The following is an 18,554-nucleotide window of genomic DNA, read 5'->3' as shown; positions in this document are numbered from 1 at the left end:
AACCACCTCCTCTCTCAGAGGACAAGCAGTGTGCTATTAGCCGAAAAAGCGCTTCAACACCACATAAGGGGTAGCAAGCGATATATAAATGCAAACCTTTTTCCCTCTTCAATCCGTCCACTATCTTATGAATCCAAATAACTGACTAACATATTCACCACTCACATGACTTTCATTTTTCAAGATTGTGCGTTCTGTGATCTGGTGTAAATTCTTTCATTAGTTTTTTGAGATATTAATGGTAAAAAATACAGATATTTGGAAGGTTGGGCTCACAAGTGTCACGAGAATTCCCATGAGAACACAAATTAAAAAATTGAGCCTTATGATTGGGGGAGAGGCCCATTTTTTCTGTGGGTCTTAACGCTTTAGCAGGAGTGTGAAGGCTCCTGCGAGTCACAGAAGTGCTCATATCTGAGAGGTATGAAAGGAGAGGCTGTCCCTTCTCACTTACTACTATGCACATCTGTCATCTAAGAAAGAGGTCTGAGAGGAGAGGCCAGTCCATTACACACCTTAGTATGCTAACTTGTCATCTCAAAAAGAGGACTCAAAAGAGAGGTCAGTCAGTTCACACATCCGTCATCTAATGCGTTCTCCATATTCCAGGAGTCTCCAACTGGTTGATCGCCAGCTACCTGTAGCTCGCCGATCTCCTGGGAGTAGCTCGCGCCAGTATCTAATAAGGCTTCATTCTGAGCATTCATTTATTATCACGTTGGTGTCTTTTGCCCGCCCTTACCCAAACCGGCTGCTCAGAATGGCTGAACTGAGCTCAGATGGGGCGGGGCGGGGCGGGCCGAAGAACGTGACGTTCTTCCCGCACTCTGCACAGTCACGCGCCTTTTCCAGGCTGGCACAGCGCTTGATATCTGTCACTGATCCTCACCGAGAAGCTGCGTAGGTAGGCAAGCCATTGTTCTATTACCCACATAGTCAGTAAAAGAGGCTCAGTGCAGGCAAAGCCCTTTGATTATAGCGTCGGCTGCCACGCGCTTTAAATCTGCCTTCAATAATAAAACACGGTGGCAGCCAACGTTTAAAATCCAAGGTCCTTGCCTTCACTGGGCCACTACTGCGTTTTACATTGCCTTCCACAGTAAAATGCGGTGGCAGACCACATTAAAATTCAAGGTCCTTGCCTGCCCTGAGCCGCCTTCAGTGACTACACCGTGCTTTAGGTTTGCATGCCATGCGCGTAGTAGTCGGTGAAAAGGGCTCAGTGCATGCAAGGCCCTTTTTTTTTAAACGTCGGCTGCCACCGTGCTTTACATCTGTGTTCAAAAGTAAATCGCGGTGGCAGCAGAGGTAAAAAAAATCAAAGGGCCTAGCATGCACTGAACTTCTACCATGCTGTACATTGCCTTCAATAATAAAGCGGGTGGCAGCAATGGTAAAATCCAAGCCAGGTCCTTGCATGCACTGGGCCTCTTTTACTGACTACACCGTGCTTTTTATTTCCATTCGCATAATAGTCAGTAAAAGCGGCTCAGTGCATACAAGGCCCTTTGATTTTAACATCGGCTGCACTGCGCTTTTCATCTACCTTCAGTAGTAAACCGAGGCGGCAGCCAATGAAGTGGTCCTTGCCACTTCATTTGTCGCGCTTTATCTTTCTTCATGGGCGACCCACTCTCTTGTTTAATTTTGACCGAGCCTAGGGAGGCAAAGAAGTCTCTCCCTTTCAGTGAGAATCCTTTAAGATGTAATATGTTATTTTGCGCCGTTGTTTTTATAGTGGCCATTTTGGTTTGGAATTTGTCTCCGTGCTTGCCAAAACTCACATGGTGAAACAGATCCAGAGGAGGACATTGCCCTAATGGAGGTTCGGGTAGGACGTTCAACTAATGCTAATCAGACTATCAGAAATACCCTCCTCTCGCACTTTAAATAACCTCTGGTCTATGTTGAGCAGCACTGCAAGAAAAACCAAAAAGAATGCATCATTATAGCCATGGGTCCCAATTCTTCCCTTTACACTGGACAGCACTCTGCGCAGAGGACTCTGCTTGTGACATCAGCATTAGTGATATTATTTTGCATCTCCTTTCTGCGGACTCACATCACTCCTCATCCTGAACTGCAAGTTTCCCCACTCCAGCATGGCAGGCACCCAGAACAGCTTTGTAGTCCTTCTCTGTCCAGTCTGCAGGAAGTGCTGCTGGTACTTAGTCTCCACCAGTGGTTCTGACTGTTGGATTTTAATGTCGGCTGCCACTGTGCTCTACATCTGCCTCCCATAGTAAAGAGTGGTGGCAGCCGAGGTTAAAATCAAAGGGTCTTGAATACACGGAGTCACTTTCACTGATTGCCAAACGAAGGCAGATATAAAGCACGATGTTGGTGAACAGACAATAACTGTGTATTTTCTGAGAATGGACTTTACCGAGTCGAGCCATGTGTTCTAGCACTGAGTGAAGTGCTTTTTTCAGAGAGAGTTGAGCATTAGCATGGTGGAAAAAGGACAGTTTTCTTTTATAAAGGTTTGCAAAAAAACGCAAGAGGGTGGGCGTGTGCAGTGAGTGCATGGCCTTTCTGGGAGCTTTGAAGGGTGGGTAGGAGCTACATTACTCCTAATGCAAAGGAGATATTTATCATGAAAGAAAATGATTCCTATGTGGATGCCATGGATTTATCCAGAATTCTCGAGGACCCAAGGGAAACACATGACCAATTACGTATAAAAAGCATTGGCATCTGCTAACAAGTACTAAGAGTCAATACGTTTTATAGTCATGCTGTAGAAAACTATACAAAACCACTAATACTGTCAACATTTAAAAGTAATGCTTTAGAGCGCCCAGTGTTTAAATGCGGTTTTATAATAATATTTAAGGCAAAACTGGTACCATGAAACAATACAAGTATTGGGGGCTAGGCTGCACAGAGTGGTGCCTCTGCTTACTATCTAACCACAGTATGGACTCCAAACTAATTCAGCTTAAAGTCACTGAAGCTGGGTGTGAGGCGCTCTATCTCGGAAAAATGTGTGCGTTGTGTGGCCTTTAGTAGCTCACAACCATTTTCACTGATCAGAAACAGCTCTCACTGCAGACAAAGTTGGAGACCCTACTGCACATACCTGTCATCTGAGAGAGCAGTCTCAAAGGAGAGGACAGTCCATGTACACACCCTACTACACAAATCCATCATGTGAGAGAGATCACAAAGGGGAGGCAAGTCCATCCACACACTGTACTATACACATCCATCATCTAAGACAGAGGTCTTAAAGGAGAGGACAGTCGCTCCCCATATACCCTACTACCCACACCCGTTGTCTGAGAGAGAAGTCTCAAAGGAGAGGACAATCCAAGCACACACCCTACTATGCACATCCATCATCTTGGAGAGAGGTTTTGAAGGAAAAGTCAGTGCATCCAAACATTCTACTACGAACACCTGTTATCTGAGAGAGAGGTCTCAAAGGAAAGGCTAGTCCATCCACACACTGTACTATGCACACCCATCATCGGGAGAGGTCTTGAAAGATAGGTCAGTCCATCCATATATCTCATTATGCACACCAATATTCCGAGAGAGGGGTCTGTAAGGAAAGGCCAGTCACTTCTGACTCAATTCTTCACTCATCCACACACTGTACAATGCACATTCATCATCTGGGAGAGGTCTTGAAAGAGATGTCAGTCCACCCATACATCTCATTATGCACACCAGTATTCTGAGAGAGGGATTTGTAAGGAAAGGCCAGTCACTTCCCACTCACTTCTTCACCCTCCCATCATTTGAGAGAGTCTGAAAGGAAAGGCCAGTCTCTCCTCCCTCACTACTACGCACACCTGTCATCTGAGAGAGAGGTCTCAAAGGAGAAGACTGTTTATTCACACATCCTACTATGCGCACCCGTCATTTGAGAGTGTTGTCTGAAAGGAGAGGTCAGTCCCTCCACACTTACTACTATGCACACCCATCATTTGAGAGAGAGGTCTCAAAGCAGAGGCCAACCCATCCCCACACCCTACCACGCACACCTGTCATTTAGGAGAGAGGTCTTGAAGGAGAGGTCTGTCATCACCCATACACCATACTATTCACACATGTCATAATACTTTATCTTACAAAAAATAGAAATTCACTCAAAAGTCCAAAAGTTAAAGTGGATTTATACTTAAGTAAGGTAGATAGATTTTAACATAGCATTACAAAACCTTAGAAATTCACTGAAAAAAACAAAGGTTAAAGTAATGTTCAGTTCAGTTCAATATATCTTTATTTGGCTACAAAAAACCATAAAAGAGAAAAACATAACATATTCCAATAAAATATACAGATACAGATGTAGCAAAAAATGTAGTATATATATATTTTTTTTTTTAAAGGAGACTAAAAACTCATAAAGTGCATACACCAGATTTGTACCATTTCCTGAGAGTGTTTGGTCTTTTTATAAAATATAAAACAGCAAAACAGAAATTTGATGCATCTAATTTCTGTAAGGTAATCAGAGCTGGTTTATATGATCTGATTTTACTCTTACATAAAATAGGGACCAAAAATTTCCGACGTGGCACAGAGAATAGAGAATAAAGTAAAAAAAATCATGAAGTGACATGTTCTTTGCCTGGATATGACATCAAATGGACAGGGTGGCAATGTTCTGAAGAATGCTACCTGAATGGCAAAGGCAAAGTAAAGTGCACAGTTTTTAGCCTAAAACGAGTTAGATAAAAACTTTGTTTATGATATGTTATAAGTGATAGATAAGGTTCAGGGCCAGCAGATGTTCACATAGTTAAATAATCCAGAAGACTAGGCAAAGATGAAGCCCATGCCACCTCATCATCATGCAATGTTAAATAAGAGAAATTTGAATTTATCTTTACAGCTCTTATCAGTTTACCTGGGGTTGTCAAACAATCTGGGGCTTCCACAAGATAAACCATTTTTTGACATAAGCACACCATGGAATGTGATACACACTATCCAGTGATAAGCAGTCCACCCAAAAACTCTGATCGGCCTCCTTCCTGCTTGGCCCAGCAATTTATCCACAAAATCAGCAATGCAAGCCTGATCATATCCTCCAAGTATGCAAGGCATATTTTCTCATGGCCGATGGTCTTATTCGGATTGACAATATCCTGCATATAAAACCATTCTCTGTACGTTGAAGGATGTCTGGATTTCAGTTGCCCTTGATACTGACCCCATATGAACAAATGGGTATATACTTACTTTTATAAATAGAAACACTCATTAACTGGTTTCCATTGTAGTTAATGTGCAAATCAAAAGACTGTATCATTTGTTTTAGTAAAATGTTGATTCCTTTGCTTTATCATGAGTGACCAGGTCAAGAAAAATAAATAAAATGCTTAAATAATTAAAAGTATTTGTTCTACCAAACCTTAACTCATTCAACCAGTAGTTCTTGGTTATTGTTTATGCTGCACCACAAGTCATTAAGAAGGATTTGGTATGGTTCACTGTTGGATCTAAACGTTCCATGAAGGAAGAGAAAGAATTCAATAGGATTTGAAGGCTGTTGGAAGTTATTGCGATGAGCACTGCAGCATCAGCATAAAGTCAAAATGGGGTAAAGTGGTTTCCCACCTTTGGCTTATCACAGCCTGAGTCGAGTAAATGTTTGTTAACATTGCTGATACATAAAAGGAAAAGAAAGGGTGTCAAGATGCATCCTTGGTGGACACCTCTCTGGATCTTGATAGGTGTAGTTAGCTCTTCTGTTACCCCATAAAGAATTGATACTGAGGTTTCGGCATGGAGGTGTTTTATCAATAGTAGCACATTGTTGTTAATCCCCATTTTATCCATTATGACCCAAAATGCACCCTTTGTTGCAAAAACATATTTTCCCGCTACCAAGTACAGGTATAAACATTGCTCTTTTGTGCTTATCCCATGACAAAAGCCAAACTGAACCTGTGAGAATACTATGTAACTCTGTCCATTCCTCAAGCAGTGACAGAATGACCCGTCCAGAGATCTTAGCGCTTGAATCTATTAAAGACATTTGGCCATAACAAGTGGGCAGACGTCTTCTGCCATTTTTAAATACAGGAACAATAATGGCTTTGAAAGCTGGCCTATTTTGACATGTTTGAATACATTTGTTAAAATTGGGGCCCTGAGTGATACATTAGATCTAAAAATGTTGACAGGATCCCCGTTGGGCCTTCCCAGCAAAGCTCCTCAATATAGCCATAGCTACTTTCTCTACATTAGAGTAATGTTATAGTTGGGTGTGATAATATATGTTTTTGTTTAATAACAAAAAAACATTAGGAATTCACTTGATAAACCAAAGGTTAAAGTAACTTTATAGTTAGGTGTGATAAAGAGAACTTTAAAAATAAAACCGAGGAAATCCACTGAAAAAACAAAGGTTAGAGTAAAGTTACAATCTATATTTTGAAAAAATGTATACCAACTATACAAATCATAGTAACACATACATAAAATTATTATACAAAGTAAAGTACATCAAAATAATTATAATACAACATTATTTACAACTATATTATTGAAAATAATATTTAAAAAAATATCATTTACCTACAAATTCGATATTCTTGACAACAATATTTTAGCAAACCAATATTTTTTGTAACGCAGTATTTTATTTCTGTATCCCGACATTTACAACTCATTTGTTTTGCCTAACACCAGACCGGGAGCTTATCACTTCAGAGCAGCTTTGGTCTACTCTTACCTCTAATGGAGGGTTGTGCTCTAGATCTTTCATTTTTTGGATCTGGATTTCTATATACCACATTGTATGAATTATTTACACATGTGGTGGCCCATATTGGCAGTAAAATTCAGAGGAGGAAACTCTCATTCTCTGCATCAGTGAGACTGTAAAAACCATGTGTTCTTTTTAGCAGGTTTCAAGTTTTTTTTGGTACTTTTAGCATTTGTTTCTATGGCTTTTTAAAACAACCTGAGGTAAGTGGTGCAATCTATCTTCGTATTTGTTTTGGGACCCCCCAGAAGTGCACATTTGCGCATCAGTCATTTTCTTGGGTTCATGGTGTGATGAGATTTGGATAGTGAAGTTATCCATGTGTTTACTAGTGAAATAGGGACCCTGAACAATACCACCCAGTTTTACCATGAGTCAACAAAACTTTTCGCTTTGTCCTACTCAAGCCTTTAGTTTTTTGAGATTGGACCCATTCCAACACTGGAATGAATGTTTCTTAAATTATATTAAGACTAGTGAAACTGAAGATGGAATGTCCCCGAACAAAATAAACATATAGGGCCAGATGTAGGTGGCCAAATACCGAGCGGTAACGCAGAAATTCGCAGAATATCTGCGTTACCGACCGGTATTTGGCTGAGAGTAATGTAGGTGAGTTGGAACCTACCTGCAGAATATGGAATCGCAATTTTTGGAATCGCAAAATTGCGATTCCTTATTTTGCTCTTGCATTTAAGGAATCGGAAATAGCGATTCCTTAAATGCAATGTAAGTAGCACTAAAAAAAGTGCACTTCAGCACATTATTTTCCACAGATTTCCCACCAAAAGGGTACAGAGACTTGATGTGCTTGGTTTTCATTGTCGCAAATTTGAATTCAAGAACTGACATGCATTTGGGAAACTGCACGTGGCCAATAAGGGTCCACCTGTGTTGTAGTGGTGTGATGAGAAGAGCATTATCTCGAATCCAAGTGGCAAGGAGAAGGTTTTGGTGATTGGTGAAGGTATCATGCTAGTGAGAAGATGTTGAAAAGGTTTCCTACTGTTTATGTTAAGGAGATTTGATCATAAATTCATTTTGAGTGAGGGGGCTGTGCCTAAAATACCCAAAGTTAGGAATATTCCGATTCCATTGAGAGATGAGGTAACTAACACACTGGAGAAATTGGTTGCTGCTGATATAACTGAACCAATTAAAGTCTCATCATGGATTTCACCTTTGGTAGTGGCATGCAGCAGTACTGTCAAATTAAGTTTGTGTTTTGGCCTGTACAATTTGAACAACAATATGTAGTTCATCAATTTCCACTGCTCAGAATAAATGAAATCCTAAATTTGCTAAAAAACGGTGATGGATCAAGCCCTGATCTTTGGACTGGGTAGGAGTGTTCTGCTTAATTCAGATACTCTGTCCATCACCACCCCCTTTTCTGAATCACATACCCTTTTAGGGCATTTGTGTTGGGTAAAACATCTACTTTAAGGTGTAACCATAGGTTTTTAGGTAAAATCCTCACTACTGAAGGCACTGTCAATGCGTCTGCTACAGTGGCTAGATGATCCGTAAGATTGTAGAAGTACTACTACAGCATTGTCTGCGAGCCTGATAAAGAACATGCCATTGCACCACTTCATTCCAGGATGCCCAAACAGATCATAAAGTGTGAGGATGAAACCGGAAATGAGTTTCAAATTGCTTGTGTCCATGATAGTGCTACCTCATGTAACAAGAAGGATGAGTAGGTAGGATACGAGAAAAGGTGTTCTGATGCAGGTTTTTGACCGGCCAAACAAATACTTGCTGGGTGCCACTTTAAGACCATATAGTATAAGATCTCAAATGTGTGTACAATAGGAGAACATTTGGAGAGGGAAAAGAGTGATTCCACCTGACACGGTACGCAATTGTAAATTTGAATCATGTTGGTCATTTTGGGAATCTAAGAACTAAGCATCCCGTAAAAGCTTCTCTTTGGTGGCCACAGATGGCTTTAGAAATTTAAAAAAAAGTATGCGAGTGTCTGGTTTGAAAGGATGCTGATAAATCTTTTGCAAAGGGTTAACTTCTTATTTGTGGTGTTTTACTATTTCTAAATCACCATAGGATTCTGTGGCTATTGACATTAAGGGTCCGACTGGGGCAACAAAAAATGTGTGATTGCCGTGATTGATTTGATTTCATGCTGGTCGGTTGTTAAAGTGGTAGATAGAGTGGATACTGATTCCGTTGTAATTTTTTGGGCTCACGAATTTTGACAGGAAGAGATTCATGTTACTCTAGTTAGTGATACCATGGCACAGTTTGTTTCTAACAAAGATAAGGGGTTTTTCGACAAGCTTGCGATCAAACACAGATCTACATTTTTATTTTATCTTAATAGTTTTGACTTAAGATTGAGTGCATCAAAAGAGCTATTTACAACATTCAACTGGCTGTTAATGGTAATCATAAGTGGGAAACTCAACTGGAAGTTAAAGGTGTGGGCTTATAGATATTTTCTACCTGTTTGGCAACTAGATACACACCATTTGTGTTAATGCAGAGATTAAACCCAAGAACCAATTACAATTCTAGTTGGCTATTTAGTACCACTGAGCTACATTGGTTGGTGGATGAAGTTTGTGATAAAATTGATTCCACACTGCATAAAAATATTTTGCAATATGATGATAAGCATGGAACAGTAATCATCATTGTTCAGGGGGTTTGAGACGAGAAATCTGGTAAAGTCACAAAAGGCGAAAGTCAATTTTAAGAACCAATAAAAGTGATCACAATGCTTATAAATGCTGTGAATTTGAATCATGGTAAAGTGTGGAACCTCAAGAGAATAGCTCAATCTTTGCACCTAGTGTGCCATCATTGAGTTCCAAAGATTGTCGAAGGTATGATGATTTGGGGGACACAAATGTGAGTGTCTGTAGTAGTAATGAAAGTAATGTAACATTCGCATCAAAGCTGACACTACAGTACAGGTGGAAAATTAAACTAATTAGGAATTCGAAAAGGGTATGGTCCTACCCACACTCAGATCGATACAAGATTAATTCTAATAATGGCTGGTGTACCTAATAAGAGAGTTTCTGAGGAGTGTGAATCTATGGTGATTACAGAACAAGGAGGAAGACAGCACTACTGGAAGAATCAATTGAACCTAAGCATATTAGGAGACCACCTTTATGGTTAAAAGATTATATTTGTGATGAGTTACCGCTGTACTCACTAACTAATTGTCTATGTATTTTGTTCTGTATTTTACTGTATATGTAAGTTCCTATATTTGGGAAGAAATATGTGTTATGTGCCCTTTTTGCAGTGTAGATTATAATTTAGGTATGTCTTCTTGAGATTCCAGGGATGATATAATGGAATCTCTACGTTGAGAACTGAGGTGGCCGAGCTGTGGTGAGGACATAGCACTGCCTGCTCCTGTTTACTAAGGATAAACATATATTCAATATATCATGTGTTGGCATTTTATTTGCTCAGCAATCACTCATTGCAGCAAAATCTAGGGTTGAGAATGCCAGAAGGTTAGGAAGAACAATACCATTTAATGTGTGCTTTAAAAATTGGCAACAAACATTTTATTCTTGATACCTACAGCTATCTAGATAAATCAATTACCAATAATATAAGAATATGGCATCTCTTACCTGGAAGGGTTTGTCCTGATGGTCCACGCCACTGGTATTGTGGATCTGTAAGCTCTGCATCTCGCAGTCGTTGTGTAAGACACAAAACATGTGGTGTATTGTGGTTTAACTTCACATAAACCTTAGCTGCAAGCACAGTAGCAATACATTTGAATCATGTAATTCAATTCAAACAGAATAATAAAAACTGTTATTTAAGATGTTTTTAATTATATGTTGACTTAGGAAGCAAGTTGCCTACCGTTAGCTATTATTACATTTAAGAACACATTTAGATTTAGTTCTGGGCACCAAATAATCCCTGGATCTTTTCATGTGGTACACAAAAAAAGATAAATTAGTGGTTATTTCTTCAATTTTCTACGAAATGCATTAATGCTTGATACGTTGGGATGCAACTGTTTCCAGCATTATAACACTCATTGGCTCAAGGTGCTAATTTAAACTACACTTGTGACAATAATTACATGTATTTTCTCTAATGAATAAACACATTATAAAGCAACTTTTATCTGCGGAAGAAAGGAGTTTAAAGCTGTGAACAATAAATTCCTCTGGGCTTATCAAAGTATACAAACATAAATAATATAAAGACCCTCTCTTTAAATTCTTTCTTTAAAAACGGCAGAGCCTGTGAGGAAGGATATAAAGAAAAGCAAAGAAAAGATATATAGTATTCATGGTTCCATAAAAAAACTGCTGTGCAGCATAGGCGAGGCTTCTCCGGTAGACATAATGTACTAAAAGCAGAGAGAAAAAATTCGGACTCAACACCATCTGACTAAGCATCTGTTGGTGGCAAGATGGCGGCCGTGGTGAGAGCTGCGTGAGCAGCTCATTCCTCACTCCCGGTGGTGGATGAAAAAGATAGCGTTTTTTTTACTCCAGAAGACACGTTAAGGGGGAAAAAAAACGGAGATGCCAGAGTATTTTCAGAATAACTGAGTGTTACAGGCATTAACCACATGGCTGCTAGGCGTTTTCCCGTCCTGCGCTAAACAATATAAAATCCCATCCATCATGACGAGCTGGCCTTGTCATCCGCGCACGGCAGGTAAGCGCCATGACGAGCCCAGCTCGTCATTAGCTTCGAAGGGGTTAAGAGTCTTGAGTGGTGTGTTAAGAACTGCAGCACTTACCTGATACTACTCGTAGACCTGTACCGACGTGCGTGCACCTGTGGCTATTTTGGTCGGAACACTCTCGGCGACGGCTGGATGACGGTGGGGCTCCTTCTCTTTCGGAGACTGTCGGCTTGGCGGTTTCTATTTCTTTTCCCAAACTGTTGCTTTCGTGTTGTGCGTGGCCGTGGAGGCACCCGTGGAAGCAGCCGAGCGGGAAAGGAAAAGAGCGACCGGCTGCAGAGAACGCTCAGAACGCGGTAAGTGCTACGGTTGATGATCGGCCTGGAAACATTGCTGCAAGTGAGCCAGCTGGTGGCGGAGGCGGAGGTGAGTGGAGCAAACAACAACTAGCTACACCTTAGGCAAGAAGGGGGGGTGACTCCGCGGATAAACCTACTGCCCGAGTTATGAAGCATGGGTTGAACACTCTACCCGCGTTGTTCGAGCGTCAAAAGGTGAAAGGAGCTGCAAGGCAGACTATTGATAGCCCTTTAATCGAGGATGTAACTGAAGTTCCCAATATGGAGAAAACATTTTTAATATTTAATGATGAAGGGAGAGAAGAATGTATAGGCGAAGCCGACACTGATTCTGAACTTTATTCTTCAGTGCAGGGATCAGTGGCAGTGGAAGCTTTAGAAGCTGAGAAAGGTATTATGGGAGACGGAGTTCTCATTTCTAAAGAAGTAGCTGCCTGTAGCTTGGATAATCTTGTTTTGGTAATTGATTCTCTGGCACTGACTGATGGAACTTCCTCAGAGGATCTTAAAGGGTCAGAGGAAGTGTTTGATAAGTTTTTATTCTCTCTCTGACCCTTCCTCAAATGAGAATACCAATATTAGCAAAGACTGGCTGGAGTATGAACAGGAGGGTAGTAGCTCTGAAGCTTAAATAACATCTGATCTAGCCTCCCCCAATATAAGCGCTACCACAGTTAGGAAAGTAAAGAAGAGAGTGAGCCAGCGGAAAAAAGCTCATGTGGAGGCGACAAATATGGGGGACAATGAGAAGCTACCAGAAACAGTGTCACCAGAAATTTCACTCCCACAGCAAGAAGAGATTATGAATAAAGGGAATTACTCTTGAGACAATTTATGAAACAATGATGCGGCACAGAGAAGAAATAATGGCTGAAGAACCCAAGCGACATGCAGCAAAGTCAAGAATGCTGTGCGTCAGGTGATTAAAATCTGCTCTGATACTACGGCAAGAGTTATGGAAGCAGAGACTAGAATTTCGGCGTAGGAGGATGAGGCATCAGCTCAGAAAATTGAACTGGAAGCCATTAAAGCGCACCGTGATGACACAGGTTATAAATTATCTGAACTGGAGAACTACACACGTCGGAACAACCTCCGTTTTCTAGGCATTCCGGAGAAGTTGGAGGGGGTCAACGTGTGGAAATTCATTGCTGATCTTCTAACTGAAGTCTTCCCAGAACTGACTTCATGGGACTGGTCAAGAGAAATACAAAGAGCCCATAGGTTTCCTTTCTTTGTGAGAAAGCCTCGGCAAGGAGAAGAGGAACGCCCAAGAGCAATCTTAGTTTGCTTCAACAATTTTTTAGCTAGGGAGGATATATTCTCACTCGCTAGACCTGATAAGAAGGGTGTCACCAAAGATTGTAGCTTTTTTGTCAGGCCAGACTTTTGTCAGGCTACAGTATCCAAGCACTGGCATCTTCGGCAGCTTATTTCAGGTTTTCAGAATAAAGGGGCCACAGCTTTCTTACAGAATTCAGCTAAGCTTAAAGTAATAGTGAAGGGCAAAAGCAGATTTTTTTTCTCAGAGATTGAGGGCTAAAGAATATCTGGGCTCTTTGTAGATACTGATAAAATGGAGTTGGTGGAGGTAACAATTTTAGGCACAGCTTTAGTTATTTTTGGAGTCTTTTAAGAATAGAGAGTGGATGTATGTATGGCTTCTATTTTTCATTCGCTCGGGGGGGGGGTCTTTCACAGCATTCCATATAATACAGGGACTGATAGCCCCTGGGCCTCATGTGGTGGGAAGGGGGTGGGGGGTGGTTGGTGGGAGAGGGGTAGGAGGGTAGGATAATGGGTGGGGGTAAGGTGGTGGGGGTAGGGTGTAGGGTTACTTGGGGTGAAAAATCAGCAACAGCTAGGGCACAGGCTAGAGGGTTTCGAAACGGACAGGAGATTTTAGAAAAGGGTGGAATATGTTTAACGCTTTGTGATGCTACCTTTGTGGATATGTTCTTTCATATATTTGATCATGGTCATGCTTTGATGTATGTTCTTTTTATTAGGGAAAATTTTTAAGAAATTAAGGATCTGCACTCTGAATATATGCGGCCTTAACGATCCCAAGAAAAGGCGGGTACTGGCCAGGATTGTACAAATGTTAAATATTGATTTATTATGTCTGCAGGAAACACATATTTCATGGGCCAATAGGGGGTATTTGAATAATCTGGGGTTGGAACTAGTAGTATGTTCTAATCAAACAGGGGTAAAAAGGGGGGTGGCGATTTTTTTAAAGCGTGGCCTGGGTGCGTGCTTAAAATCTGCATCAGATAAATGGGGACGCTGGGTAATTAGTGAATTCAGGGTGAATCAAAGTAGATTTACTCTTTGCAATGTATATGGTCCCAATCTAGATGATGCTGAACTACTTAATTATTTGAACGGAGAGCTCGCCCAATGGACTCAACCAATGGTCTTCTGTGGTGATTTTAACATTCATATTGAAACTCAGATGGATATGAGGATTCGTAATATCTATAAAGGTAGAAAGAGACAAGTATTTAAATCATTGAGGGGGCTGATACTAGAAATTGTCTTTATGATGTTTGGAATAGATTACACCCTGGTGACCCTGGATTTACTTTTTTTTCTGCCCCTCATACAAAATTTGTTAGGCTGGATTATTTTTTTGTACCATTTATTCTCCTAGGGAATGCTAGCATTGAGATTCATCCCAAACTGGTCTCGGATCATAACCCTCTAAGCTTGCAGATTTCTTTGGGATCTGCTGTGAAAGAAGGGAACAAAACTTGGTCTTTTGAGAGAAAGTTATTGATGGACGAAGAATATCTTCAATTTATGACCAAGGTAATTAGGGAGTTTTTTTAATTTAAAAGAGGGACAGCCGAGATGAAATCTGTATGGGACACCCTAAAATCTGTAGTTAGAGGGGAGACGTTGAGTTTTTCCAATTGTAAACGAAAAAAGGTATGGGCCAGACATAAAAAGGATTTTGACTTAGTTATGTTGGCAGAAAGGGAATTGGCTGTTGTGATTGCGGCGGGGCAAGATCCAACTAGGGCCCAAAGCAATCTTACTACCAAAAGGACAGCAGCATATGCTAATGTAGCTGATCACATAGCTGAAATGTATGCACAATATAAGGAGGAGGTGTACGAGCTTAGTGAGAAATCCGGCAGAACTTTAGCGAAAAGATTGAGGGAAAAGGCGGCCTATAATGAGATTACTAAGATTATTGATTTAGATGGTAATATACAGGATACAAAGGAGGGTGTTCTCAGAGCATTCCAAGGGTTTTATCAGTCTTTATACAGTGAAACTGGACCAGAGTTACAATCAAATGGCGAGGGAGAATATTTGAAAGATTTGGTATCTGGGGTATTGACTGATACACAGAAAACTATCTTAGCTGCTCCTTTAACATGGGAGGAAGTTGAGCTGGCCCTATTAGGGCTAGCAAAGGGGAAGGCTATGGGCCCGGATAAAATTCCATTAGAGTTTTATCAAACTTTTAGGAACGTATTGAAAAAAGAATTACTGGAGGTATGTCAGCAGGCTTTTTGGGGTTTTGTGCCCGACTCATGGTCCAAAGCAACAATAGTTGTTTTTAGGAAAAAAGGGAAAAAGGATACTGATCTGGGATCTTACAGGCCAATTTCCTTGCTTAATTCAGATAGCAAAATATATTCAAAGGTAATTGCAAATAGACTGAATGAGGTGATGCCAGGATTGGTATCCCTCAGGCAACATGGTTTTATTCAATGTAGGGATACTACGGATCATGTTAAAAGAATCATCTCCATGCTGGACTGGTCACAAGGTACTAACACCGCAGTTGGGGTGGCCCTGTTGGATGCCGAGAAGGCATTAGACAGGGTCACGTGTAGGTTCCTGTGGTCAGTCTTATCATGGAAGGGGTTTCCGGCCAGCATTATAACAGCTATACAGGCACTGTATTCTAAACCATCTGCTGTTATCCGGATCTCGGGTTTTCTGTCAGGGGAAATTGCGATAGGACGAGGGACAAGACACGGTTGTCCTTGCTCCCCCCTCCTATTCGCTCTATATATTGAGCCCTTTATACTTACTAAGGAGAGTAATGAAGTAATAAAACCGGTTGTCATTAATAACGAGGCATATAGAATATTTGCTTATGCAGATGATATTGTAGTTGTAACATCAGATATTAAAAACACTTTACTGGAGATCATTAGAACAGCCGAAGTATTTGGACGGACTTCCGAATATAAATTGAACGTCTCCAAAACACAGTTAATTCACTCAATGGCCGGCCGGCCAGTAGATATTAATTTTAAACTGGTAGTAACCTATTTAGGGATTAAAATATCCCCAGTGGTTGAGGATATTATCCCATTAAATTTAGATCCAATTATTGCCTCTTCTAATAGGACGTTGGAACGGATCAATAACCTGCATCTATCTTTATATGGGCGTTGTAATGTCCTGAAAATGTTAATCCTTCCAAAATTTCTATACATATTTCGTACTGTTCACTTACTTATCTCATCCACGTTTTTTCCCGCATTGATAGAATGTGTGCATGGTTTTTATGGAGCTATCATCGCTCTAGAAGAGCCTTGAAATGGTGCATACTGCCTAGAGCAAAAGGAGGCTGGGAAGTGCCTAATTTCCGATTATATCATTGGGTTGCTATATTACAACATCTAGGGGTGTTAATACTACAGGAAGACCCCACAGAAGATTTTGCTGCTCCGTCAATCTACGAGATGCTATTAGGGGCTGAGGCAAAGCAATGTTTAAATCGAATAATAGAACCCAGTTACTACAAGAAGACCAAATTCAAGGTAGTGATCTCAGCATTTGAAATATGGAAGAAAGTGAAGAAGCAATTGGGGATTGGGGCTAATTTGAATTTTGACACCCCACTCTATAACTGTCTAATTTTACCAGAAGTATTTAGAGACCGGGTCATGGACAGATGGTATAACCTTGGGATTCGCACAATTGGTGTTTTTTTCAGGGGAATCAGTTTGTTTTATTTGAGTCTTTGCAGAGGAAATATAATTTAGCTCAAAATGAGTTCTTTAAATTTCTTCAAATACGTAGTTTTTTCAAACAAGAAATGAAGCAAAACCGAATTAGTCAAGAGAAGATAGAGATTGTAGAAGCCATCAGAATGCGAAAGAGAAGGGGACCCCTGTATCAGATCTTTATGGAAAAGGAGGAGCTGGGAGACAAAGTGGCAAAATAGATTCGGAGTGGAGCAAATTAATTTTGAGAAAGCAATTAATTTAGCTATGAACATCTTATTAAATGGTCCTTTCAAAAGCCAACATTACATGTCAATTTTTGATTTATATTATACACCGAAGAAAATTGCTAAATGGAAATCTGGCAGGGGGGATAGTTGTAGTTGGTGTGGTTTATATGCGGCAGACGCACTTCAAATGTTTTTTTATTGTCCCAAACTGCTTAAGTTTATTAAAGATGTAGAGCAATTTCTTCAGGTGTTAGGTATTACACAACCGCTATCTGCAGAATTGGTGATTCTGGGCCGGTTAGAAGGGTCAGCTAATTTTAGACCTGTTATGGAGGAAGGATTCATATTTTTATGTATGTCTATTTTTCGTTTATGTATTACTTCGCAATGGCTCGACCCTGATCCACCAATTTTTATTAGTTGGCAATCTAGACTGTCGTCTGTATATTATTTGGAAATTGCGGCCAATAAGAGTAAAGTTATGAGGAAATAAACACAGGGGTTACAGTTATGGTCTCCCATTACTAATTGGCTATGAATCTAAGAAATGATTGTATATTGTTATAATGTTCAAACTATATTCTGATATCTTGTAGACCTTTTTTTTCCTTTTTTATTGTACTGTGTCCTATCTGTTTGCTGATGTAAAACTTAATAAATAAATTATTTAAAAAAACAACACCATCTGACTAATTTAGTTTATGCATCATAAACATCTCATCTATAGGTCTTATTAATGTCTATTTTCATGAACTGATTGATGACATAAACAACCTTTGTTTTTTCCAACTTACCTGGTCCCCTACTCACCCTTCTGGTCATTTACTCAACCTAATTTTCTCTGCTATACCGGATCTACCAATGCAAGATCATCTACAACCTATTTTAGTAAGGTCCTACTCTCATAAACTTCTCTATCCAGGCAACTTAATCACCATGAGACACCATCATCTTTATTCAATCTTTACCAGATCCAGAGACCTATAAGCATCTCTGCCCTCTGTTATCCCAGTGTTGCTGCAACACAGCATGATAGCAGCCATCATCAAAGCGGGTCCCTTTTTAAATAATTTTTGTACAACATTGACTGTAATTTGTGCAGTGTCTTCAACAGTAATGATGATGGCAGTACTGCAAAACTCAACTTAACCCAATTCTCCCATCCCCAACCCCCACTTTACTGTGCACAAGAGGACCACCGAAGCTATTATGTGATGTATCATAGAGAGCAAACCAAAGAATATCACTTCACAAATAAATATGCCTATCTCGATAGATATTCAATTATTATTGCTAATCAGGAGAGACCTAGAATACATAACATGTTGCCCAGACAATCCCTAGATTCTGTTAAGTCTCTCAATTCAACGTATTTCTTGCACAAACAGTAAAGTTAAACCGCAGAAGGTGCTAAACAATACCACATTCTGTTAAAGTATGCCTTGCGACCTTGCAAATCTGACACCCCACTGATTGCTCGATTTGTCTCATCCACTTCTCGGGCAAAAACAACTACTTTTAGCCAAATTCTCATCAGGTACTTCAAACAATGAACATCCTCTCCTTCTTTGACCATAGTAGTTACATTGTATTAACAACAATGAAAAAAAAGTG

The 18,554-nt window shown here is 40.2% G+C and overlaps 1 protein-coding gene across 1 annotated transcript in view; it reads right to left on the bottom strand.

Annotated features, from left to right (window-relative positions):
• ZPBP (zona pellucida binding protein) overlaps nucleotides 1-18,554 on the bottom strand; it is a 1,007,890-nt gene that overhangs the window by 662,144 nt on the left and 327,192 nt on the right. The window contains exon 3 of the mRNA XM_086964982.1: nucleotides 10,348-10,473. Within this exon, the coding sequence (XP_086821108.1) occupies nucleotides 10,348-10,473 (126 nt within the window). The remainder of the gene's footprint in view (nucleotides 1-10,347; nucleotides 10,474-18,554) is intronic.

The sequence above is a fragment of the Lissotriton vulgaris genome, chromosome 4_1, assembly GCF_964263255.1.
Source record: "Lissotriton vulgaris chromosome 4_1, aLisVul1.2, whole genome shotgun sequence".
Taxonomy (NCBI): domain Eukaryota; kingdom Metazoa; phylum Chordata; class Amphibia; order Caudata; family Salamandridae; genus Lissotriton; species Lissotriton vulgaris.
The sequence above is the reverse complement of the archived record's forward strand: the minus strand, read 5'-3'. Positions and strand labels throughout refer to the sequence as shown.